This window comes from Bos indicus x Bos taurus, chromosome 2 (genome assembly GCF_003369695.1).
Source record: "Bos indicus x Bos taurus breed Angus x Brahman F1 hybrid chromosome 2, Bos_hybrid_MaternalHap_v2.0, whole genome shotgun sequence".
Classification (NCBI taxonomy): Eukaryota; Metazoa; Chordata; class Mammalia; order Artiodactyla; family Bovidae; genus Bos; species Bos indicus x Bos taurus.
In genome coordinates, this window is record NC_040077.1 from 123,922,378 (window position 1) to 123,947,796 (window position 25,419).

General features: G+C 46.8%; 1 protein-coding gene across 5 annotated transcripts in view; it reads right to left on the bottom strand.

The window, feature by feature from the left end:
• Positions 1-25,419, bottom strand: part of PTPRU (protein tyrosine phosphatase, receptor type U) — an 88,406-nt gene that overhangs the window by 47,796 nt on the left and 15,191 nt on the right. For 4 of the 5 annotated variants that reach the window (XM_027518144.1, XM_027518168.1, XM_027518161.1 and 1 more), the window contains exons 2-8: positions 22,966-23,097; positions 19,716-19,987; positions 19,117-19,198; positions 18,896-19,011; positions 18,270-18,444; positions 17,367-17,660; positions 1,902-2,210 (exon numbers count right to left, since the gene is read on the bottom strand). In XM_027518144.1, the coding sequence (XP_027373945.1) occupies positions 1,902-2,210; positions 17,367-17,660; positions 18,270-18,444; positions 18,896-19,011; positions 19,117-19,198; positions 19,716-19,987; positions 22,966-23,097 (1,380 nt within the window). Of the gene's footprint in view, positions 1-1,901; positions 2,211-17,366; positions 17,661-18,269; positions 18,445-18,895; positions 19,012-19,116; positions 19,199-19,715; positions 19,988-22,783; positions 22,898-22,965; positions 23,098-25,419 lie in introns of those variants that run through there. The other variant, XM_027518179.1, reaches the window with a different exon arrangement.

Sequence of the window (25,419 nt, forward strand, 5' to 3'; positions counted from 1 at the left end):
TAACACAATATTGCAAATTAACCACACTTCAATTTTTAAGAATATATAACAAAAAATAAATAGAATTTATAACAAAAATTTGTTTAATATTTTTATCTTGTTAATCTATCTTTGCTCAGTCAATTTACAGGATCTGAGCCAATGAACCTCAGATAGGTTAGGAGAAAAAAGTTAAGTTTCTCCTCCCCTACATTTACAATGATTTAGGGTAAACCCCTCCAGACTTCACTCCCACCCCCAGCAAACCCTCATCAGTGCAGGGCACAGGGCATACACGCTTCCTCAGGTGAGTGGGGTTTTCTGGAAATTGAGAAAGGCCTTGAATTTTATATCTGGGCCACTGCTGTGCAGACAGAAAATTGTACATGTGAGGAAACAAACAAACAAAAAAACTATTAACCAAGGAGCTTAGGGATACCTGGGGATTTACAGCAATCTGGAGGAAGGCTTTGGACCTGTGCTGAGATTAGAATGTAGCTGTTAAGAAAAACAGCTCTCAAACAGATGGCCAGGTTTGAAACCCAGCTCTGCTACCCATCTACTAGTAATGGGACCTCATCGGCAAAACAGGAATGGTAACAGTAAACAGCCAGACAGGGTTGTCGTGAGGTGCGTGTGCATTAATATATAAAAAGCGTTCTGAAACTAATGAATGTGAGCTTGATATAAGTGGAACAGTACACTCAACAATGACAGAATGCACATTTTTTTCAAGTAGATATGGAACATTTACTAGAATTTAACCATATATCGCTGGTGGCTCAGCTAGTAAAGATTCCACCTGCAATGCAGGAGACCTGGGTTTGATCCCCGGGTTGGGAAGATCCCCTGGAAAAGGGAACTGCTACCCACTCCACTATTCTGGGCTGGAGAATTCCATAGACTGTATAGTCCATGGGGTCGCAGAGTCGGACTGAAAGACTCACTCACTCACAACCATGTATCAGGCCATAAAGCACGGATCAAATTTCAAAAGACCAAAATTAGAGCGTGTACTCTGACTATAGTGTAAGCCAGAAATCAATAACAAAAAGATAATTAGAGAAATCCCAGTCAGAAATCAAACAACATAATTCTAAATAACCCTTGGGTCAAAGAATGAATCATAACAGAAATCAGAAAATATTTTAAACTGAATGATACTGAAGATAGGATATAGCAAAACTTGTGTGATAAAGCTAAAGCAGGGCTGAGGGAAATTTATAGCTTTAAATGCATATATTAGAAATGAAGACAGGCTCAAAATCAATGATCTAACAAGCTTCCATATCAAAAAACTAAAAGAACAGCTGATCAAATGCAAAGAAAGCATTTTTAAAAAGAAATAGAACAGAACGAAAGTATAAAATTAAAAAAATAAACTAGGCCAAAATTTGGCTCTTTGTAAAGATTAATAAAATGTATATACTCTTACCAAGAACAAACATGAGAAAAAAAGAGAAGATACAAATTTCCAATATCAGGCATGCAAAAGGGGATAGCATAATAGATCCTTCAGACATTCAGTAAATATAACAAGAGAATATTATAGCCAACTTTATGTCAAGATAGTTGAAAATTTAAGTGAAATGATCAAATCCCTTAAAAACTCAGTACACCAAAACTTATACAAAGACTAGAAAGTCTGAATATTCCAATATCTATTTTGAAAATTAAAATTGTTATTAAAAACCCTGCCACAATGAAAACCCCAGGTCGAAATGACTTCCCTGGTAAATGTTCCCAAACATTTTAAGGAAGAAATTATACCAGTTTTACCCAAAGTCTTCCAAGGAACAGATATTAGTATCATTACTCTGTTACCATACAGTCGGCTTAAACCTAAGCAAAAAATCTCCTACAGGAATTTCAGTCTCAGACACGTAGCGTCTGTGGGCACCAGGGATCAGGAGGCCTCTTACCATCCTCGTCTGTCTGGAAGGTGACTTCCTTGCCCTCTTTGCGCCCCTCGGGGTTAGTGAGGACGAGCCGCACGTGGACATTCCGGTAGGGCAGTAGGTTCTTGATGGTGTAGCGGCTGACACCCCGCTCCATCTTCACACACTCCCGGACGGTCTGGTTGTGGCTGCTGCCCAGGGTGTAGTGATAGCACAGGGACACCGAGTAGGTGTGGCAACGGGTCACGTTGTAGCCCAGCGGTTCCCACTGCAGGGTCAACTGGCGGGCCTGGATCTCAGCAAAAGCCAGGCCTTTGGGGGCCCTCATGGGCTCTGGGGAATCCGAGTAACAGAAAGGGTAGAAGAAATAGGAGGAGAAGTAGGATTAGAGAGAAAACATCAGGCAGCTGACTAGTTTCAACCCTCATTTGCCCCCAAGAGTCCAAGAGACCCCTCAGTGCAGCAAAAAGGGAATAAAGTGTATGTTTTGGAGTCAGGCAGGCCCACATCTGAATACTGGCTCTGTCGCTTGCAGCTGACAACTACTGGCTAAGTCACTTTATCTCTCTGAGCCTTAGTTTCCTCATCTGCAAAATGGGATAATAGGCTCGATCTCATAGGATGGCTGTGAGGTTTAAGGTAAAACATGCAAAGCACGTGTAGCAATGGCTAATACACAATGTGAAAGTGGCTCAGTCATACCCGACTCTTTGTGACCCATGGACTATACAGTCCATGGGATTCTCCAGGCTAGAATACTGGAGTGGGTAGCCTTTCCCTTCTCCAGGGGATCTTCCCGACCCAGGCATTGAACCAGGGTCTCCTGTATGGTAGGCGGATACTTTACCAACTGAGCTATGAGGGAAGCTCCAATACACAGTAAGCCATCAAAAATATTAGCTATAATTTTTTTAATAATACAGTTTACTTCCTATTCCAAATTCCTTCTGAAGGAAGTTAAGACAGTCTGAACCAACCAACTGTTGTATTTTTCTTCATTCTCTGTTAATTCCAAACTTGTTCTAAAACAGTTTACAGTAATATGTACAATATAATAATACAGAGAAGTCAGCATAATGGGGGAAATGAGAGCCAAATAGCTAAATAATGCCAGAGAATGTTAGGAAAATAGAAATGCATGCCATTAGGTCCCACATGGAGCTATAAATATAAGGCTCAAATTAGGTGATGAGTTCCCTGGCTGCCAAAGAAAAAAGGGAAATACAATCTGTTCTATAAAGATGATGATGATGATGGCTGTAAACATTCTTGGGGGCTTTGTCTGTGCCAAACATTGCTCTAGAGGCTTTAAAATGCTTTATCTCATTTAACCTTCCCTGTAATCTAACAGAAAGCTGCCATTATTAGCCTTGTCGTGCATGTAGAAATAGAGGCACACAGGAGAGATTAAGTAACCTTGCTGACTGCCACACAGACAGTAAGTAGTGAAGCTGGAATCCAAACCTGACAGGCCGGCTTCAGAACCCACGCTCTCAGCCACCACTACTCTGCCTCCGCACGAGGAATTCACTGTCCAAAAACTAAAAATACATAAAAATAAACCAGGAAACTTCCTTGATGATCCAGTGGCTAAGACTCCACTTCCCAATGCAGGTAACCGGGTCCGATCCCTGGTCAGGGAACTAGACCCTCGCATGCTGTTACAGAGATCAAAGATCCCACGTCCAACTAAGATCTAGCACAGCCAAATAAGTAAAATATTTTAAAAATAAATAATAGAATCAGTTCTAATGAGGTGGACGAAACTGGAGCCTATGATACAGAGTGAAGTAAGCCAGAAAGAAAAACACCAATACAGTATACTAACACATATATATGGAATTTAGAAAGATGGTAATGACAACCCTGTATGCGAGACAGCAAAAGAGACACAGATGTATAGAACAGTCTTTTGGACTCTGTGGGAGAGGGAGAGGGTGGGATGATTTGGGAGAATGGCATTGAAACACGTATAATATCATATAAGAAACGAATCGCCAGTCCAGGTTTGATGCAGGATACAGGATGCTTGGGGCTGGTGCACTGGGATGACCCAGAGGGATGGTAAGGGGAGGGAGGTGGGAGGGGGGTTCAGGATGGGGAGCCTGTGTACACTCGTGGTGGATTCATGTTGATGTATGGCAAAACCAATACAATATTGTAAAGTAATTAGCCTCCAATTAAAATAAATAAGTTTAAATTAAGCCAAATAAATAAATAATAAATGAATAATAGTTCAGTTCAGTTGCTCAGTTGTGTCCGACTCTTTGCGACCCCATGGACTGCAGCACGCCAGGCCTCCCTGTCCATCACCAGCTCCCAGAGTTTACTCAAACTCATGCACATTGAGTCGTTGATGCCACCCAACCATCTCATCCTCTGTTGTCCCCTTCTCTTCCCGCCTTCAATCTTTCCCAGCATCAGGGTCTTTTCAAATGAGTTAGCTCTTTGCATCAGGTGGCCAAGGTATTGGAGTTTCAGCTTCAATATCAGTCCTTCCAATGAATATTCAGGACTGATTTCCTTTTGGATGGACTGATTGGATCTCCTTGTAGTCCAAGGGACTCTCAAAAGCCTTCTCCAAATGAATAAAAAGGATATCTTTTTAAAAATTAATTAATTAACCACACCAATGCCTCTGGAGAGGCAGCTACCCAACATACTGCTGCTGCTGCTAAGTCGCTTCAGTTGTGTCTGACTCTGTGCGACCCCATAGACGGCAGCCCACCAGGCTCCCCAGTCCCTGGGATTCTCCAGGCAAGAACACTGGAGTGGGTTGCCATTTCCTTCTCCAATGTATGAAAGTGAAAAGGTAAAGTGAAGTCGCTCAGTCTTGTCCAACTTAGCGACCCCATGGACTACAGCCTACCAGGCTCCTCCGTCCATGGGATTTTCCAGGCAAGAGTACTGGAGTGGGGTGCCATTGCCTTCTCTGACATAAGGCAAGTGCATATTACTGTGCTTCATAGCCTCTTGAGGATTCTATAGGACCAGAATGTTATCCACATTTTATAAGTAAAGAAATCGAGGCTTCTTTACTTGGGGGCTCAGGCCCCAGTCCTGCATCTGCACTGAGCAGCTGTGCAATCCTAAGTAAATCTCTGGGTGTCAATTTCCTCATCTATAACATGACGGACAAAGCCACAATTACTAATGATCCTCTTCTCTCTTGCCCTCTGACTGTGCAGGTTCTGTGACACCTGCCAAGTGTCCCCAGTTAGAGGATATCAGGACACACCTTAATAAACAGGAAAGAAAGTCCTAGTGCTTGGCCTCTTAAGATGATTAAGTATGACCCTATTATCGTTTTCACATGATTAATTTGCTCAGGATGCTCCTTACAAAGACAATGCAGAGAGAAACATCAGGCTGCTCCTCACTTGTGAGCGGATGGGTAGGTGCACTGGCCAGCACAGTGCAACTTTCCTTCCTTCCCTGGACCAGAGGCAAGTGGCCGTCTCCAGCCATACATCAGAATGCCACTGAGAGATTTCGGCACCTGAGAGTAAGGCTTACCTCTTGACTTCTTACAGAGAGCCTGGCTCTCTTATCCCCACAACAAGGCAGACCCGATCCTCACCCGACAAAAACGTTAATAGGCTGATTCCCTGCTCACTGCATCTTGAGGGCTGCTAACTGCAAGCCCACTTACCACACTTGTCTTTTCTCTGCTGTTCCTGGGCCATGGAGATTCTCCTAATGCTTTTCTATATAGTTTTGTTATAACTCATTGTTCTTATCTGTTTAGAAAGGAATGGGTGAGTTTTGTGTGTGTTCACTCTGCAGTCACTCTGCCATCTTGTTCAGAGGTCTTTGCTTTATTTCCTGAGACTTTCTGGCTCTGGTCCTGGCTGCCCGACGTGTCCTGTCCCAGGGTGTCTGTGTCTGTGCCTCTGTCTGTGTCTCTGTCTACTAAAGCCAAGTACCATGGATTTACTTGCACTAGTGAGAGTGGATCTCGGTTCCCTGAAGCTCTGCTCACATCATCCCCACCCCTGGGAAAACCTGCTCCACAGCCTTTACCATCCTTCCAGGTTTGGTGGAAGCACACTGCTTCCTTCACCTTCCTGCAGCGTTCAGACAAGGACACGAACCATCAACTGCAAACCGGTGACACAGGCTGGGCTGGGACCATGACCAATGAGATGGTAAGCGTCTCAACCAAAAGGAGCAGCTGCCGCTCAGTTCCGGGCCAGGTTGCCAGATCTTCCCATTAATGAAGCCAGAAATTCCAATTTTTTGTGTGAAATCTCCAGATTTTTAAATACTGGCAACCTACTCGGGTTTTTTTTTTTTCAAACCATTTTGCCAGGGGACCTCCCTGGTGTTCCAATGGTTAGGACTCCACACTTCCAATGCAGGGGGTGCAGGTTTGATCCTTGGTCGGGGAACTAAGATTCCTCACAGCCAAAAGAAAAAAGAAAAAAAAACAACAGTTTTCAGGGCACAAAATGGTAACCTCTAACTTGAAGATTGAAACTTTCACCCTCATGCTTAAGTATTTCATTCTCCAACAGCTATGCTAGCCCCCTTCCTGCTGGCTAGACAGAGGGGTCTCTGAGAAGAAAGCGCACTTTTTCTTTCTCTCCCCACCCTGAACAAATTTGGGCAGATCCAGAGGCTCAAATAGTTTGTTGACTACAGGCTGATATGTTGATTGAGGGGTGTGAATTCATGAGTCTCTCTGTGTTTCCAAAAACCATCTGGCACCCAGACACACGCTCTTCGGCTGCCAGCATACACTGGCGAAACAGAACCTGGGGGCCTCAAAGCCCCAACCCTCTAAATTCCACAGGGCTGTAGGCCACTCAGAGGTCAAAGGTCTAAATGCACATTTTTTTTTTTTTAAACAAGAAGGCTAACAGTTAACATCTGTTAAATTAGCCCCCAATGCGTTGATTTTAATGATGCTAAGGAGCACTCAATAACCCTGAAATATTAACTGTTGCTTGAGGAAGGGGCTTTGGAGTGGGATTGGGTACAGCAGAGTTCAAATCCTATCCCCACATTTCATTAGTTCTGTGACTTCAGGGAAGTGATTTAACTCCCTTTGAACACCAAGTTCTTTAACTAAAAAATGGAGATATAATAACACCTACTTTGAAGAGCAGTGTGAGAGTTACATGAGATGGTGTGAGTCTAACTCATAGGAGTTAATTAATATGTGCACGTTAATGGTGAGATACGGTGTCTGTAGCCACGAAAATAAAAGATGTTTGCTCCTTGGGAGAAAAACTATGACAAATCTAGACAGTGTATTAAAAAGCACAGACATCACTTTGCTGACAAAAGTCCATATAGTCAAAGCTATGGTTTTCCCAGTAGTCATGTATGGATGTGAGAGTTGGACCATAAAGAAGGCTGAGTGCTAAAGAATTGATGCTTTCGAACTGTGGTGCTAGAGAAGACTCCTGAGGTCCCTTGGACTGCAAGGAGATCAAGCCAGTCAATCCTAAAGGAAATCAACTCTGAATATTCATTGGAAGGGCTGATGCTGAAGCTGAAGCTCCAATACTTTGGCCAACCTGATGCAAAGAGCCAGCTCATTGGAAAAGACCCTGATGCTGGGAAAGATTGAGGGCAAGAGGAGAAGGGGACGACAGAGGATGAGATGGTTGGATGGGCATCATCAACTCAATGGACATGAGTTTGAACAAACTCTGAGAGATAGTGGAGGACAGAGAAGCCTGGAATGCTTCAGTCCATGGGGTCGCCGAGTCACACGTGATTTAGCGACTGAACAACAACAAGGATAAGATATACCCTTATATATAGCAGCACCCTTTATGAAGTGAAGTGAAGTCGCTCAGTCGTATCCAACTCTTTGCAACCCCACGGACTGCAGCCTACCAGGCTCCTCCGTCCATGGGATTTTCCAGGTAAGAGTACTGGAGTGGATTGCCATTTCCTTCTCCAGGGGAAATTCCCGACCCAGGGATCGAACCCAGGTCTCCCGCATTGTAGGCAGACACTTAACCGTCTGAGCCACCATGGAAGCCCAAATAGCAGCAGTATAAATTAGTACAACCACTTTTTAAAGCAATATACATCAAAGCCCTTCCTTAAATCACCTCTGACTACTTACGTGAAAGAAATAATTCAAGGGGGGAATATAGCATGATCAGCACTAAGTTTTTCAATACAGTATTATTCACAATAATAAAAATCTAGAGGCAAATAGCCCAGCCATATGGAGACACTCAGTGGACTCCTACAGACAATAAACACAATTATAAACAACATAACACAAGTAACAACACCAAGAAAAGGAAGTAGAGTGCAGAACACTTTCCACATCCCAATGACAAGGGGTGTGAAATGTGTACTGTAGGCATATGGGCAGAGATTTGCAGGAGGCAGGAAAACTAAAACAGCTGTTGGGCTAGGATGGTGAGATATAGAGTGATTTCTTTTAAATGCCTCTACTGGCGTTATATTATTGTTTTTACAGTAAATAATACTGTGGGAGGGGAGTTTCATGGAGCCCAAAGAGATGACAACACAGCTGGCCAACAGCAAAACTATGGGTCAAGGCGCCTAAGCAAAGAGGGGGTGGTGATGCAAACGAAGAGAAACATGTGATTAAGAGGAGCAGGCTGAGTTGTTTGGATCCTGTCTGCCTGGTCCCTGCTAATTTAACAGCTTCTGTCCCAGCCAGGCCATGTAAAGTGTTTAGCAGTGCCTGGCACAGAGCGGGTACTCAGCCCACGATGGCAGCTATGCAACTCTTACTGGTAGTAAGGTGGTGGCGGTGGTTTCCAACATGAGACTGGAAGTCAGGACATTCAAACCTTGGTTCGGACTCTGCTATGGACTCACTGTGTCGATTTGGGCCAGTGACTAACTCGAAATTTCAATTTTCTCATCTGTAAAACGGGAATGATCAATAGCTGTCACCATGAAACTTGGGTTCTTAACTTACTGTATAGTCACAGGCAAGTGCCTTCCCATCTCTGGGCTTCCATCCCCTCATGTGCACACCAACAGGAGTGAAAGAGAGACTCTCTGTGCACCCCAGGCTCTGATTTCTTTCATACCAAGTACCTAACCAGAACTGGCCTTGAAGAGTTAAAAACACCATAACAATAATAGTTGTCATTCACTGAGTGTTCACTGTGAGTTAGGCACTCAGCTTCACAGGCATTTAATACATTTACATGCAGTCACCTCTAGTTAATCCAAAACTAGAGGGTTGCACAATTCAGGCTTCACTGCTCCTCTCTTTTCCATCTACACTTATTCCCTAAAATCTAAGGACTAAATCAGGGGTTCTCAACCTTGGCATTACTGACATCTCAGACTAGATAATTTTTTGTTGAAGAGGCTGCTTATACACCGTAGGATATTTATCACCTTCTCTGGCTTCCTCTATCCCTAAGATGCCATTAGCACCCCACCCCCAGTTGTGACAACCAGACACTGCAGATGACTCCTGGGAGACAAAATCACCCCCACTAAGAACTACCAGCATAAAAGATCTCATCCAGTCTCATGGCTTTAAATATCATCTACACCATGTCTATACTGACGACTTTCAAATTTATATCTGCCGCCCAAACCTCTTCCCTAAACCCCACACTCGTAAATCCATCCGCCTGATGGATATCTCCATTTGAACGTCTAATAGGCATCTCAAAGTCAACATTTCCAACACAGAACTCCTGATCTATGGCACCTCGTCACACCTGCTCCTTCCACAGTCTGCTCCCTTGCAGTAAATGATAACTCCATTCTTTCGGCTGCTCAAGCAAAACGCCTTGGAGCCATCCTTGACTTCTATTTCGCTCTCTCACTGCATATCCAATCCATCAACAAATGCAGTTAGCTCTGCCTTCAAAACAAACCCAGAATCTAACCACTTTCACCACCGCCACCACTTCCTCCCAGCTCTCAGCCTCCACCATCTCCCAGCTGACTTGTTGCAGTAGCTTCCTCACTGGTCTCTCCTCTGATCCCTTCGCCCTCCTAGAATCTGTTCTCCACAAAAGGACAAAAGTGATCCTTGTAAACATAGGAGGTGATGTCACTCCTGCTCTCCAAACCTGCAATGGTCCCCCAGCCCACCCAGAGTAAAATGGCTCTGGGTCCATATCCCCAGTATGACTTTGACCTCCTCTCCTGCCAGCTCCCCTCAGTCACTAGACCACAGTTATACTGGTCTCCTTGCTGCTCCTCACATATGCCAAGCATACTACCGAACTCCCTGCTATTAGGTCAGCCTAGAACGCCCCTTCCCCCAGCAATTCCTCTAGCTTCCTGTGTGTGGCTCTGTCCCTTACCTCCTTCAGGTCTCTGCTCAAATGTCACCTTCTCGGGTAAAACAGTCCCTGAGCCTTTTTGAAATAACAGTTCTCCAAACCTCATACCCTCCCCCTTTCTGCTTGTTCTTCACAACCCTGATCATCAACTGACAATCTATATATTCCACTTGTTTACTACTTCCTCCTGCCAGAAAGACAAAGAAATGCAAGAAGACAAAATGGCTGTCCGAGGAGGCCTTAACAAATAGCTGCCAAAAGAACGGAAGTGAAAGGCAAAGGAGAAAGGAAAAGATGTATACCCAACTGAATGCAGAGTTCCAAAGAATAGCAAGGAGAGATAAGATCAGTGATCAATGCAAGGAAATAGAGGAAAACAATGGAATGGGAAAGACTAGAGATATCTTTAAGAAAATTAAGAGATACCAAGGGAACATTTCATGCAAAGATGGGCACAATAAAGGAGAGAAATGGTAAAGACCTAACAGAAGCAGAAGAGATTAAGAGGTGGCAAGAATACAAGAACTGTACAATAAAGGTCTTGACGTGGATAACCACAAAGGTGGGGTCACTCACCTAAACCCAGACATCCTGGAGCATGAAGTCAAGTGGGTCTTAGGAAGCATTACTACAAGCAAAGTTAGTGGAAATGATAGAATTCCAGTAGAGCTACTGAAAATCTGAAAAGATGATACTGTTAAAGTGCTGTACTCAATATGCCAGCAAATGTGGAAAACTCAGCAGTGGCCACAGGACTGGAAAAGGTCAGTTTTCATTCCAATCCCAAAGAAAGGCAATGCCAAAGCATGTTTAAAGTACCTCACAATTGCACTCATTTCACATGTTAGCAAGGTAATGCTCAAAATCATCCACGCTAGCTCTCAGTACGAAACTGGGAATTTCCAGATGTACAAGTTGGATTTATAAAAGGCAGAGGAACCAGAGATCAAACTGCCAATTTCCAGTGGATCATAGAAAAAGCAAGAGAATTCCAGAAAAACCTCTGCTTCATTAACTATGCCAAAGTCTTTGACTGTGTAAATCATAACAAACTGTGGAAAATTCTTATAAAGATGGGAATACCAGACCACCTTACCTGCCTCTTGAGAAACCTGTATGCAGGTCAAGAAGCAACAGTTAGAACTGGACATGGAACAACAGGCTGGTTCCAAATTGAGAAAGGAGTACATCAAGGCTATCTATTGTCATCCTGCTTATTTAACTTACATGTAGAGTACATAATGCAAAATGTCAGGCTGAATGAATCACAAGCTGGAATCAAGATTGCTGGGAGAAATATCAACAACCTCAGATATGCAGATGACTTCCACCTAATTTCAAAAAGTGAAGAGGAACTAAAGAACCTCTTGATGAAGGTGAAAGAGGAGAATGAAAAAGCTGGCTTAAAACTCAGCATTCAAAAACCTAAGATCATGGCATCCGGTCCCATCACTTCATGGCAAATAGATGAGGAAAAAACGGAAACAGTGACACTTTATTTTCCTGGGCTCCAAAATCACTGAGGATGGTGACTGCAGCCATGAAATTCAAAGACGCTTGCTCCTTGGAAGAAAAGTTATGACAAATCTAGACAGCATATTAAAAAGAAGAGACATCATTTTGCTGACAAAGGTCCATATAATCAAAGCTATGGTTTTTCTAGTAGTCATGTATGTGAGAGTTGGACCATAAAGAAAGCTGAGCACCAAAGAATTGATGCCTTCCAACTGTGGTGTTGGAGAAGACTCTTGAGAGCCCCTTGGACTGCAAGGAGATCCAACCAGTCCATCCTAAAGGAAATCAACCCTGAATATTCATTTGAAGGACTGATGCTGAAGCTGAAGCTCCAATACTTTGGCCACCTGATGCAAAGAGTCTATTTACTGAAAAAGACCCTGATGCTGGGAAAGACCGAAGGCAGGAGGAGAAGGGGGCAACAGAGAATGAGTTGGTTGGATGGCATCATCGACTCAATGGACATGAGTTTGAGCACACTTTGGGAGACAGCGAAAGACAGGGAAGCCTGGTGTGCTGCAGCCCATGAGCTCACAAAGACACGACTTAGTGACTGAACACCAACTACCCGCCAGAATGTGAGTTCCATGCAGTTTGGGCATGAGGAACTCATACACTAGCAGCCTTTGTCTATCTTGGTCACAGTCTTATATCCCTAGCAACTAAACAGTATCTGACTAATAATAGGCACTCAATAAACATGTGTTGAATGAATCTTCACATTTACCCTGTAAACATTATTATTATCCCCTTTTATAAAACAACAGGACTAAAGTTGGAGAGGTTAATCTGACACAGGTCCTTCAGCTAGAAGGTAATCTCCCCTAGAATACTCTTACCCACCACCCAAGGGTCTCTCCAAGTGTGGCATTAAACTGTGATTTAGATGGTTCTCAGATCAGCTCTTAAAAACACATGAATATTCATTGGCAAAAAAATAAACCTCAACCAAATTCTGTAGCTTATCTAAAAGTTAACTCAAAATGGATCATGGATTTATTTGTAAAACTATAACACTTTTATTTAAAAAAAAAGAATAGAAGAAAATCTTCAGAATCTAGGGCAATGCAAGGAGTTCTTAAATTTGACACTAAAAGCATAGTTCATAAAAGGAAGTTTTGATAAACTGGCCCTCATAAAAATTTAAAATGATTATTCCATGAAAGCCCAGGTGAAGAGGAGGAAAAAGACAAGCTAAAAGCCAGGGGGAAATATTTACAAACTATATACCCAAAAAAGGACTAGTATCTAGAATGTGTAAAGAATTCTCAAAGCTCAACAATAAAAAATGAATAATCCAATTAGAAAATGGGCAAAGACATGAATAATTCATGAAGAGGATATACGGATGGCAAACAGCACATGAAAAGATGTTCAACATCAGTAGGCATGGAAAGTGAAAGGTGCTCAATCGTGTCTGACTCTCTGCAACCCCATGGACTATATAGTCCATGGAATTCTCTAGGCCAGAATACTGGAGTGGGTAGCCTTTCCCTTCTCCAGAGGGATCTTCCCAACCCAGGGATCGAACCCAGGTCTCCCACATTACAGGCAGATTCTTTACCAGGTGAGCCACAGGGAAGCCCATTAATGTCACTAGGCATTAAAGAAAGGCAAATTAAGACCAGGATGGGATATTACTACACACATCTCAGAATGGCTAAAATTTTAAAAAAATAATAATAATAATGGACAACACCAAATGCTGGCAAGGATGTGGAAACCTGGATCATTCATATATTGCTGATGAGAATATAAAACAATACAACCAACTCTGGCAGCTTTCAATAAAACTGCAATAAATATGCAATTACCATATGATCCATCATTTGTATCCTTAGGCATTTAGCCCAGAAAAAAATGAAAAATTATGTTCATGCAAAAACTCGTACATGAATGCTCATGGCAGCTTTACTTGTAACAGCCAAAAACTGGGACCAGTTCAGGTGTCATTCAACAGATGAATGGTTAAACAAACTCTGGTATAGCCACACCATGGGATATTACTCAGCATTAAAAAGGAATGAACTATTGATTTATACAACTTGGATGAATCCCCAGGGAACTACACTGACCAAAAGAGTCAATCTCACTGCTGAGACGATTCGATGAGAAAAGAATAGTCTTTTTCATAAATGGTGCTGGGACAACTGGACACCCACAAGCAAAATAATGAGATTGGACTCCTACCTCACACCAAATCCAAAAATTAACTCAAAGTGTGTCAAGGACCTAAATGTAAGAACTAAAACTATAAAACTCTTAGAAAAAAATAAAAGTAAATCTTCCTTACTTTGGATTAGGCAAAAGTTTTCTAGATGTGACATCAAAAGTCCAAATAACAAAAGAAAAAGTAGATAAATTGAGCCTCATTAAAATTAAAAACCTTTGTGCTTCAAAGGACACATCAAGAAAATTAAAAGATAATTCACAGAATGGAAGAAAATATTTGCAAATATATCTGATAAGGGTCAAGTATCTGGAATATATAAAGAACTTTTACAACTCAATAATTAAAAGATAAAAACCCAATTTAAAAATGAGTAAAGGATCTGAATAGACATTTATACAGAGAAGGCATACAAATGGCCAATAAGAACATGAAACTTGTTTGATATTATTAACCATCAGTTCAGTTCAGTTCAGTCGCTCAGTCGTGTCCAACTCTTTGCGACCCCACGAATCGCAGCACGCCAGGCCTCCCTATCCATCACCAACTCCCGGAGTTCACTGAGACTCACGTCCATCGAGTCAGTGATGCCATCAAGCCATCTCATCCTCTGTCGTCCCCTTCTCCTCCTGCCCCCAATCCCTCCCAGCATCAGAGTCTTTTCCAATGAGTCAACTCTTCGCATGAGGTGGCCAAAGTACTGGAGTTGCAGCTTTAGCATCATTCCTTCCAAAGAAATCCCAAAGCTGAGAATGGACTGGTTGGATCTCCTTGCAGTCCAAGGGACTCTCAAGAATCTTCTCCAACACCACAGTTCAAAAGCATCAATTCTTCAGCGCTCAGCCTTCTTCACAGTCCAACTCTCACATCCATACATGATCACAGGAAAAACCATAGCCTTGACTAGACGAAACTTTGTTGGCAAAGTAATGTCTCTGCTTTTGAATAACTGTCTAGGTTGGTCATAACTTTCCTTCCAAGGAGTAAGCGTCTTTTAATTTCATGGCTGCAGTCACCATCCGCAGTGATTTTGGAGCCCCAAAAAATAAAGTCTGACACTGTTTCCACTGTTTCCCCATCTATTTCCCATGAAGTGATGGGACCAGATGCCATTAACCATCAAAGACATGCAAAACCACAATGAGACACCACTTCATATCCACCAGGAGGGTTATAAACAGAAGACAGATAATAATGAGTGTTAGTGAATAAGTAGAGATACTGGAACCCCCATACACAGCTGATGGGAATGTAAAGTGGAATGGCTGCTTTGCAAAGCAATCCAGCAGTTTCCTAAATGGTTAAACATAATTACCATATGATGTGTATATGCTATACCCTCAGGAGAAATTAAAACATATGTCCATACAAAAATCTCTACATTAATACCCATAGCAATACCATTCATAATAACCAAAAAGTATAAACAATGCAGATGCCTTCCAACTGATAAATGTATAAGTAAATTATGGTATGTCTACACAATAGAATATTATTCAACAATAAAAAGTACTAAAGCATGCCACAACATGGACAAACCTTGAAAAAGTATGCTACGAGAAAGAAGCCAGTCACAAAAGACTACATATTATATGATTCCATTATATACAAAATGTCCAGAAAGGCAAATCTATAGAGACAAAAAATAAATTAGTGGCTGTCTAGGGCTGGAAGTATTAACGGGACATGAGGGGAGGGGTGGACTGCTAAAGGATACAAGCCTTCCTTTGAGGGAGGGGAAAATGTTCTAAAATTTATTGTGGTGATGGTTGCACAACTCTGTGAATATACTAAAAACCACTGAATTATACACTCTAATGAGCAAACTGCGTGAGATGTGATTATATCTCAATAAAGCTATTACCAAATTAAAAAGGCAATTCAAAAGATTACATACTGGGACATCTCCGCAGGTTTGGTGATTAAGAATCCGACTTCCAATGCAGGAGACATAGGTTTGATCCCTTGCCTGGGAAGATCCCATATTCTGCTGGGCAACTAAGCCCATTTGCCACAACTGCTGAGCCTGTGCTCTAGAGTCTGTGTGCCACAAGAGACACCACCACCATGAGAAACCCTTGCACAGCAAATAGATTATCCCCTGCTTGCAGCAATCAGAGAAAGACCGTGGGCAACAATGAAGACCCAGTGCAGCCAAAAAGAAATAAATACATGTAAATAAAGTGAATAAATATCATGCGAAGAGTTGACTCACTGGAAAAGAACCTGATGCTGGGAGGGATTGGGGGCAGGAGAAGAAGGGAACAATAGAGAATGAGATGGCTGGATGGCATCACCAACTCGATGGACATGAGTCTGAGTGAACTCCAGGAGTTGGTGATGGACAGGGAGGCCTGGCATGCTGTGATTCATGGGGTCGCAAAGAGTCAGACACGACTGAGCGACTGAACTGAACTGAACCAAAGAAAAACCTAAAAGGTTATATACTGTATATATATATAATGTATGATTTTATCATCTATACAACATGTTTTAGAAATGAAGAACAGATTAATAGTTCCCACGGGGTTGGGGTGGAGGGACAGCAATGATACAAAAGGGCAAATCAAAGGATCCTTAAGCTGATTGAATTGTTCAGTATCTTTTGACTGTGGTGGTAGATACACAAACCAACACTAAAATAAACTGTATGGAACTAAATATACACACATACACACAAATGAGGACAAATGAAACTGGGTAAGTCTGAATAAGATCTGTGGATTTTGTCAATGTCAGTATCTTGAGAGTAATATTACACTACAGTTTTGCAAAATGTTACCATTGCAGGAAACAGGGTAAAGTGAAAAGGAAAATCTCTTGTATTTTTCCTTATAACCACATATGAATCTTTTATATGGCAATAAAAATTCAACAACAACCACAAAAATGCTGAAATCACAGAGTAAGAAAATCATTCTGTTCTCAGTCTCTCTTCTGATTAAACAAAAAAGTCTCCTCTGGTGCAGGTGTGCCATCGCTCATAACAGATGCTTTACCCTTTTAAACAAGAAAAAGCAGACCTCAGACTTAAATGCCCAGGTGAGAGAATCCAGCTAGAATTTAATAATATGCTTTTATTTTATGCTGTTTAGTTGTTTATTTTATCTAGATGATACAGTGTAGAATTAAGAACAGAGATTCTGAAGCCAGCCAGTCAAGAGTTCTAATCCCTTACTGTTCTGCTACTTACTAGCTGTGTGACTCTGAGCCAGTCACTTAACATCTCTATTCATGATAATCTGTACAGAGGTTACAGATTTTACACCTCATCTGTAAAATGGGTACTGACAAGAGTACCTAGATCATGGGGTTGTTGTGAGTTTTAAATATGACACACACACATGTGTCCTTCACAGAGTAAAGTGTTAGCTATCATCCTTTTCTTTACCATAACTGGGATGGAGCGAAAATCACAATGGTTCAGAAAGTTTGAGAAGCACAGAGGGAGGCCATACTACCCTCAGAATGTGCCCTTTGCCCCTCGGTTGCCCTGAGTCCATACTTGGGTATCCGGAGGAGGTAATGAAGCCAGGAAGCACCCACCTGCGCACTTGGTGCGGCTGACGAGGGGCGGCCCCGGACGGCCGGTGCCACCGTCTCCCGGGCGCGTGAGCAGCACGCTGATCTCGTACTCCGTGTCGGGGTCGAGGTGCCACAGCTTGTAGGTCTGCAGGCTGACGGCGTGCACCTCGGCCCACGGGCCGCGCGCCATGCGGTACTCAATCTCCTTTCGCACGATCGGCCCGTCGCCAATGATGGAGTTGGTGTTGAGCTGAATGATGAGGTAGGTGGGACCGGCGCGCAGCAGCTGCGGGGGTGCAATGGGGGTAGGGGGCTCTGCAAGGAGATGGGGGAAAGACGGAGCCAGACGGATGCCGCTATGAATCCCTGGCTCCCAGTTCCTCATTCTGCAACACCCAAAACCCCTAGAGCCCTCCTGGTCCCTCACCCCTACCCTAGGCTCCTCATGCAGCCCCCCAAGTCCTCGACTAGACTGCTTCCCCTCACTAAATGCCCAGGCCCTAAGAGACGCCGAACTCCAAAAGCCGACCTTGCCCCTCACCTCACACCTTCTCCCTCACTCCCTTCCAGATCCCGAAGTCCTCGCCTCTAAGGGCTGACCACTTGTCAGTTCGGGTCAACCCTGGGAGGCCCACAGCCCGATCCCGCCTCGCCCGGGTCACACCTTGACCCAGTCCACACGCGGGCCCACCTCTCAGAGGGACCTCCTCCCCACCCTGACCTTCAATTAGGACTGGATCTCCCAGGAAATGACGCCCCCTCCGCGAGCCCGGCCCGGGAGGTCAGAGCACACCAGGAGTGGGACGCGGCCTTCCCTGCCCGTCCGCGGGCCACGCCCCATCGACGAGACTCCGCCCCCCAGTAGAAGCCACTCCCACCCCACCTTCGCCCGCCCCGCTCCTCGGAGGCCGACTGCTCGCTCACCCTTTACGATCAGCTCAGCGAAGTTGGAGACGCCCGCTCCACGCGGGGCCTGGGACACGCAGCGGTACAGGTCCTGATCCTCGCGGCTCACGGCGACCAGCGGGAAGGTGGCCAGGAAGCGCCGGTGACTGATGTGCCGCACGCCGGCCGCGGGCACCAGGGCCCCGCTCTGTCGCTGAGCCGGGAGAGGGACCAGTGGGTCAGGGGAGCCGGGGAAGAAGGGCCCAGATCTCAGTCTGACCCGGGCGAACGGAGTGGTAAACTGTCCTGGCCCCATTTCGCCATCCCGAAACTACCCAGGGACGTGTGGGATTCCTGGAACCAGCCCTGCCCTAAGAAGGTGTGGGGCCCGATTACGGGAATGTGGTCGCTCTGCCTTGGTGGCGGGGTGTGGTTGGAGACGGGGGATGGCGGGGAGGGGGGAACCTGGAGCCGCGCTCTGATGTCGGAAGAACGGGGCACTCAAGAGGGCAGAGAGCCTAGAATGAACCAGGACGCCTGTGTTTGGGCGCTGGAGAAGGACAGAAGGCCTCAGCCCTCCGCAAGGGAGCTTGAACTTTTCGTAAGAAGCTGGCTAAGGTCCCCCCAACACACACACACCCCGGGCACCCCCAACCCCCGCTCACCTGCAGAAGGAAACGCTCGGCCTCCGCTGCTCGGCCTGCCGCCATACACTGGAACGAGGCGTTCTGGCCCGCGTTGACCTCCACGTCGCCCAGGCGGGAGAAATGCGGGGCCTTTGCTGCCGGAATAGAGCCCTGGCGTAAGCTGGGCCAGCGCCCCCCTGTCGGCAGGAGCCGTGGCCGCCCTCACCCCTCACCTTGCGCCCCACGGGGCCAGGACTCACCGCAGGGGTAGCTGAGAAGCAGGATGTCATCTAGGCCCATGTAGCCCCTGCGGTCTGGGGAGACAAGGGCCTCAAACAGCACCTGGGGGAGGCAGGAGGGTCCCTGTCATCTGACATTTCTCCAGCCCTGCCCACAAGAGCCCCCTTTCAAGCTCTGCTCCAGCCCCATCCTCCCCAACAAGCAGAGGTCAGCCCCAGCTCACAATTACCCTCCATACCAAGCCAGCTGGTTGTGGCAGAGGGTGTCAGCACGCAGAGCTAACAAGGTCAAGGCCAGAGGTTCCATCCAACCCGGATGGATGTTACCTTCAAGCCGCAAAACTTGGCAGCCAAGACAGGGTTTCCAAGTCAGCACTATTCCAACGCACCCCTTCCCCAGTCACAAACTATCACTGTTAACAATGACCTCTGATGCTGAACCCAGACTGAACCATTACTGAAGAACCACAGACTGGCCACTGACCTTGACCACAGATGGACTCCTGATGCTGAACACTGACTAACTCCGACCTTGGCCACTTGGTTACCCTGACCTCACACTGACACCCCACTCTACCCACACTCCCAATCACACTCACCGCAGACTGAACCCAGCCCACCTGATATTCATTAGGCCAGAAGGTGCTGACAGCCAGTTCAGCCTGGTGCCACTGACGGCCGTGGGATCCAGTCATATTCCAGACAGCACTGCCCAGGGGACCCCCATTGACACGCACATAAATGCCCAAGGTGCCCGGGCTGTGCCCATCCCGGCTGTACAGGAAGTAGCTGAACTGCACACAGTGGGTGTCATTCTCGCTCAGGCTCTGGAAGATGACATGGGCCCGCTGGCCTGGAGCATGCTGGGAAGCATTGACCACCAAGTAGGAGCCTGGAAAGAGAAGGGGAAGAGGCAGGAGCTGAGAACGTAGGGGAGGACCACGGTCAGGTGGGCACAGAGGAGGAGGCAGAAACAAAGGACTTCATGTGGAGTCAGGGGGCCTGAGTTCTGGTCCCAGTTCTGACTTATGGGATAAGTCCCTCCATTTCCCTGCATCCCTTTCCCAAAGGAAAGGCTTGGAGCAGCAACAAACACACAAATCTGGCTTTGTCAAAACCCTTTATTGCTCCTCACGTCACCCCTAATGACCTCCATCCAAGCTCCTGTTGGTCCGTGTCTTTTCCCACATACTGAGCTGTCCTGGGAGACAGGGACTATGACAGTCATCTCAGGAGTCAAGAGTCTGGCACATGACAGGCCCTCAAAGTCCACCTCTTCTGAAGCCCCCCCACCCCTGCATCCCCCTACGGGTGTCTGTCCTGGCACCTGGATCATTAATAAAGTGTGTATCACTCTCCCCACCAGCCTGTGGAGCTCCTCGGGGCTCCACTGTGTTGCCAGCACAGGTCTGCAAGCTGAAGGAACATACAGAACAGAGATTGAATGAAAGGACTCTAACTTCCCTTCAGGCCCCCACCCCCCTGAATCTAAATTCCTGGGATACAATTTCTCTTGATTTCAAACCTGGAGAAAGGCAATCCTGTCCCTTCCCCAGAGATCCAGGCTACACGCTGGGAAGGGGAGAGGGGGGAGTGGGGCAGAGGGGGAAAAGGGAGCTGGACTCCTCCGGACCTGGCTGAGGGATTATGGCCTCCCCTCTGTGGGGAGAAGGCCCCAGCAGCTGCCAAGAGGGTGCCCAAAGCCACGCAGGGCTGCCTCTTCCCAGGCTTGGCCACCGGCCAACACAAGCTCATTCAGATCCCAAACCACGAGGCTCCCTGCTCCAGGAGGGCTCTCCAGGGACTCCACTGGAGGGAATCGCATTCATCTGCGGGAGCCAGAAGCCTGTGAAGAAGGCAGCTCCTGCATCAGTCCTGGTGGGGTCGTAAACAAAACTCCAGATCCCCATCCCACCCAGGAAGGGATGCATCCCAGCCCCCAGCACAGTCTCTCTTGGCCCACGCCTCCATCCTCTCTCCTCTCCCTGTGAGCAGCTGTGTGTGCATCTCTCTCCCCGTTTCAATCTGACACTTTGTTCTTGCCTCTTCCTCCTGCTCCCTCTGCCTCTCTCTCTTCTTTTCCCTAGTTTTTTCTCACTCTGCATCCCTCCCGCTTCTCTCAGCCACTCCCTTCATCCCCATTGCCCCACCCTCTCTTCTCTCCTGCTCTCTGACTTCAACGATGAATCCCCCCTCCTCCCTTCTCTCTCCACCCCCAGCTCCCTTCCCTAAAATGTGACAGAGACTCCATCCATCTGGCTCACCACTGCATCCCTAGGATCCAGCCCAAGGCCCATACTGCATATGAAATTTCTCATCCCCTTTTCTCACTGGGTCTGTCTCTGGTGGTGTGGGGGAGACAGAGAAGCTGAACCTACACAAAGTGGTCAGGACTGTAAGAGGTGAACTCAAATCAGCCACCTTGGACCTGAAGGCTAACCCATCTCAGGCCAAGGCTGGGCCCTGGGGATATGAAGTCGGCCCACTCAGCATCCCTGCCATGGTGGGCACCTTGACAGCTCACTGTCACCCAGCTCAGACTTTGACACCTGCCAGGACAGAGGTCAAACAAGGAGCTAAGAGTCCTGTGAAGGCAGAGACAAATGTCCCATGGAGGGCAGAGTGTGAGCAAACGCACAGAAGCAGGGAGACACCAGAGGGCTCCAGGAGATGAGGCTGGGGTAGGAGGCCAGGCTGCAGAGGTCAGGTCGTGGAGGACCTCCCTCCTGCTGGCTTCAAGTCCTGGCCCCACAGTGAGAACCTTTGCTGTCCCTCCCATGCACTCTTGACAGCAGATGTGATATTGGCCATTCTGTGAGCTGACCAACAAAGGTCCTGGCTTCCTACTGTGACAGGGCCAAGGGGAGGGGCCTCAAGCTATCCAGTTCTGGGTTCCCCCAGCAAGCCCATTTGGTTTTCCTACTATGCTATGTCCTCTGATCCAGCCTTTATCAGTAAGAAAGGTGACAATCTGGCCTCCATCCATCTTATCCTCTTCTTAATCCCCAGTTGATTCTTTACCCAATGGCAATTGGTGGATCTTAGTAGTTAGGCCCCTCAAATATCTCCAACAATTGTTTCTAAGCATTCATTGAACAGGCCACCCCTGGGTTATGTACATTACAACACTATAAAATGAATTATTCTGTGCCCCATTTTACATTTAAGGAAATGGAAGCTCAGAGAAGTTAAGTGACTTGCCAGAAACCACACAGCAGGTAAAGTGATGAAGCCAGGATCTGAAGCCCAGGCTTCATGACTCAGTGCACTCGAGGCCATCATCAGGGTAGAAGGCCAGGACTAGGATCTATGCAATTAGTTTCCTGACTCCCAGTCCAGTGTTCATGAAGCCAAATGCTCCTCATCCTGAAATAGGGACTTGACAAGGCAGAAGCTGGGAAAGACCTGGGACTTGTAGGAAGAAAGGGGCAGAGGAAGGGAAGGTTTTACACACATCTAGCCCTCAGGGCGACTGCTCTGTCAGCATCTTGACGTCCTGGGGGACCAGGATTCAGTCACAGGGAGAAGGAAGCCTCCCTGAAGGTGGAGGATTTAGGAAGACTTGGCAGGAGTAAGGAGGATCCTGAGCTAAGCTGCCCCAGGAATAGCGGGAGGTGGGCTTTATCCTAGAGTTTACAAGGGTCTTTGAGGACTTGAAAACCTGCGCCCATTTTACAGGTAAGACTACCTGATGTACACCACTGGTCTGAGTCTGGGGACCTCCACATTCACAGTGTCATATGTGTCACTACAGAGCAGATGAGGCCCAGAGAGGTTACGCAATGGACCCAAGGTAACACAGCCAGTGGGTAGGCGGCCTGGCCCTGGAAGGAGACAAAGGAGGAACGGTGACTGAGGGTATAGGCTCACCGTGGGGCAGGTCCGCAGGCGCCCGGGTGCCGGGGTGGATCCGCACCTGCTCCCACTGGAAGTCGTCGTACTGGGCCTGGCTGTACTCGCAGGGCACCGCTGGGTCACTCGTCTCCTCAAAGGTGCAGCCAGCTGTGAGGGCAGGACCTGCTTAGCCCAGGCTGGAGTGGAGGTGCTGGCCCAAAGGTCTCCTGGGCTACCCTCCAGGTGCCCACATGGTCCCCTCCTACTCAGGCCCACCCTCCTCCCCTCCGTCTCCTCAAGCCATCCCCCAACTGCTCCCTCCAACAAAATGCTCCCTCCCCCACCCTCTCCCCCCACCAAGGCCCTCTTTCCATTGTCTCCTCCCCATGCCAAGACCTCCCACATTGCCCACCCCCTCCAGTGGTTCCAAAACCCCCTACAGCTCAACCACGCATTAAAGACCCTCCTCAGCAAAAACTGGTTGTTATTACTCTGTGCGTGTGTGTGTGTGTGTTTGTCACTCAGTCAAGTCACATGGCTACAGTTCCTCTGTTCATGGAATTCTCCATGGCAAGAATACTGGAGTGGTTGCCATTCCCTTCTCCAGGGGGATCGTCCCTACTCAGGGACTGAACCCAGATCTCATGCATTGAAGGCAGAGTCTTTACCATCTGAGCCACCAGGGAAGCACGTTATCATTATTACTATCCTTTAAAGTCTCACGACAACTCATGAGATCAGGACAAGAATTATCCCCATTTTATAGATGAGGAAACTGAGGCCCAAAAAGGCTAAGTGACTCCTTTAAGGTCAATCGGCAGGTCAGTGACAGAGGCAGGGTTTGAACCAAGATCTCCTGACTGATGGTCAGTGTTCAGCATCTTTGCAGAGAGAACAGAGAGTGGGCCCCAGGACTGGCAGAATCGATCACCCTAAGCCAGCCTTGATGGCATCTCCTTAAAAATAACAACAATTGATCATGTGACTTACAACAAGCCCAGCACAATGCTAAATGCTGAGTGTGGAGTCCCGTTTAGGCCTCGGCTTCTGAGTAGGCACCACTACTGCGTTACTTCTACTTGATGAATGAGCTCAAGGGATGCCCACCACCCAAAGTCACCCAACTGAGGTCTCTGCCTGCAGGAACATGGCAGGCAAAAACACTGTCATGTGAGGTCCAGGCACCAATGACTACAGGAAGCAAATTCCCAAGATTCTGAGCCACTATGCACAGTTTAAATAAGGAGAAGGGGAGGCAGGAAGAGGGGACGGAAATGGATGCTAGTCCTTCGGTTGGTAACGAGGTCCACGTATCTTAGCTGGCTCATCAAAGCCCCGACTTGGATCTAATAAACCTGAGAACACCACTGGTTCAGGAAGTAACTGGTGCTTGCACTCTCCCCTGAGCTGGTGCAGCGGTAAAGAATCCACCTGCCAATGCAGGATGATACAAGAAACTGAGGTTTGATCCCTGAGTCAGGACGATCCCCTGGAGGAGGAAATGGCAACCCACTCCAGTATTCTTGCCTGAAGAATCCCATGGACAGAGGAGCCTGGTGGGCTTGGACTGAGCACATATTGCCACCACTACCAGGGGTAAACCTGGGCATCTGAGACCCAGGAAAATGCCTGGATGAGCGGCCAGGAAGCAAACACAAATCACGCCAGGCCCTATCCAGCCACTGGTACTTCTCCCCACTTGACAGACGAGGCAACTGAGGTTCCAAGGGGTGAAGGAATTTGTTCACAGTATAAGGTGGTAGATAGGTAAGTGGGCTTTGGCATCAGACAGACTTGTGATTGCATCTTGACTCTGCAATGTACTGGTCCTGTGACCATGACCATTGCTCATCTTCAGCTTCCCCATCCACATGGGGGTTTGTTGAGGATTCAACACAGGGGTCCACTTAGCACAATGCCGGCACATGCAAGCACTCAGAAGACAGGAGCTCTGCACCTGAGCCGCCTGAGTAAGAGAAGCAGAATTTGAGCCCATGGTGATCCGAGGCTGAGGTCCACACTCCCCACCAGAAAAACCTTCACTCTGAGAAGGAGCAAATCTGAGCCCCTTCTCAGCCTCGAGGAGAGGAGGGATGAGCAACAGAGAGTAACAGGGATTGAATGCCACATGCCAGGCACAGCGGTGGGCAGCTGCACACATGGCCGGTGGCCTGACTTTCAGGAGGCTCTGCTGTGCCCTCTGCAGCAGGGGACCTCTCCAGGTTGTCACAGACCACGTGAAGCAGCCCCTTGAACTGACCCGCAAAAGCCAGGCATGCACAGGCTCACTGCTGTTGGGGGGGGGTCTCCCTTTCCTCTTCACGGACCCCATCAGGGTGTAAAATAAAGTGGACACGAGGCTGGCACAGAGTGGATGGCACAAAATAATAAAAGCCTCGCTTCAGAGCTGGGGCGGGACATTGGCTGAGCACTTTGCCTCTTTGCATGAAGAACTCTGGTCAGCATGTGCCCTGTAGCCTATGGAAGGTA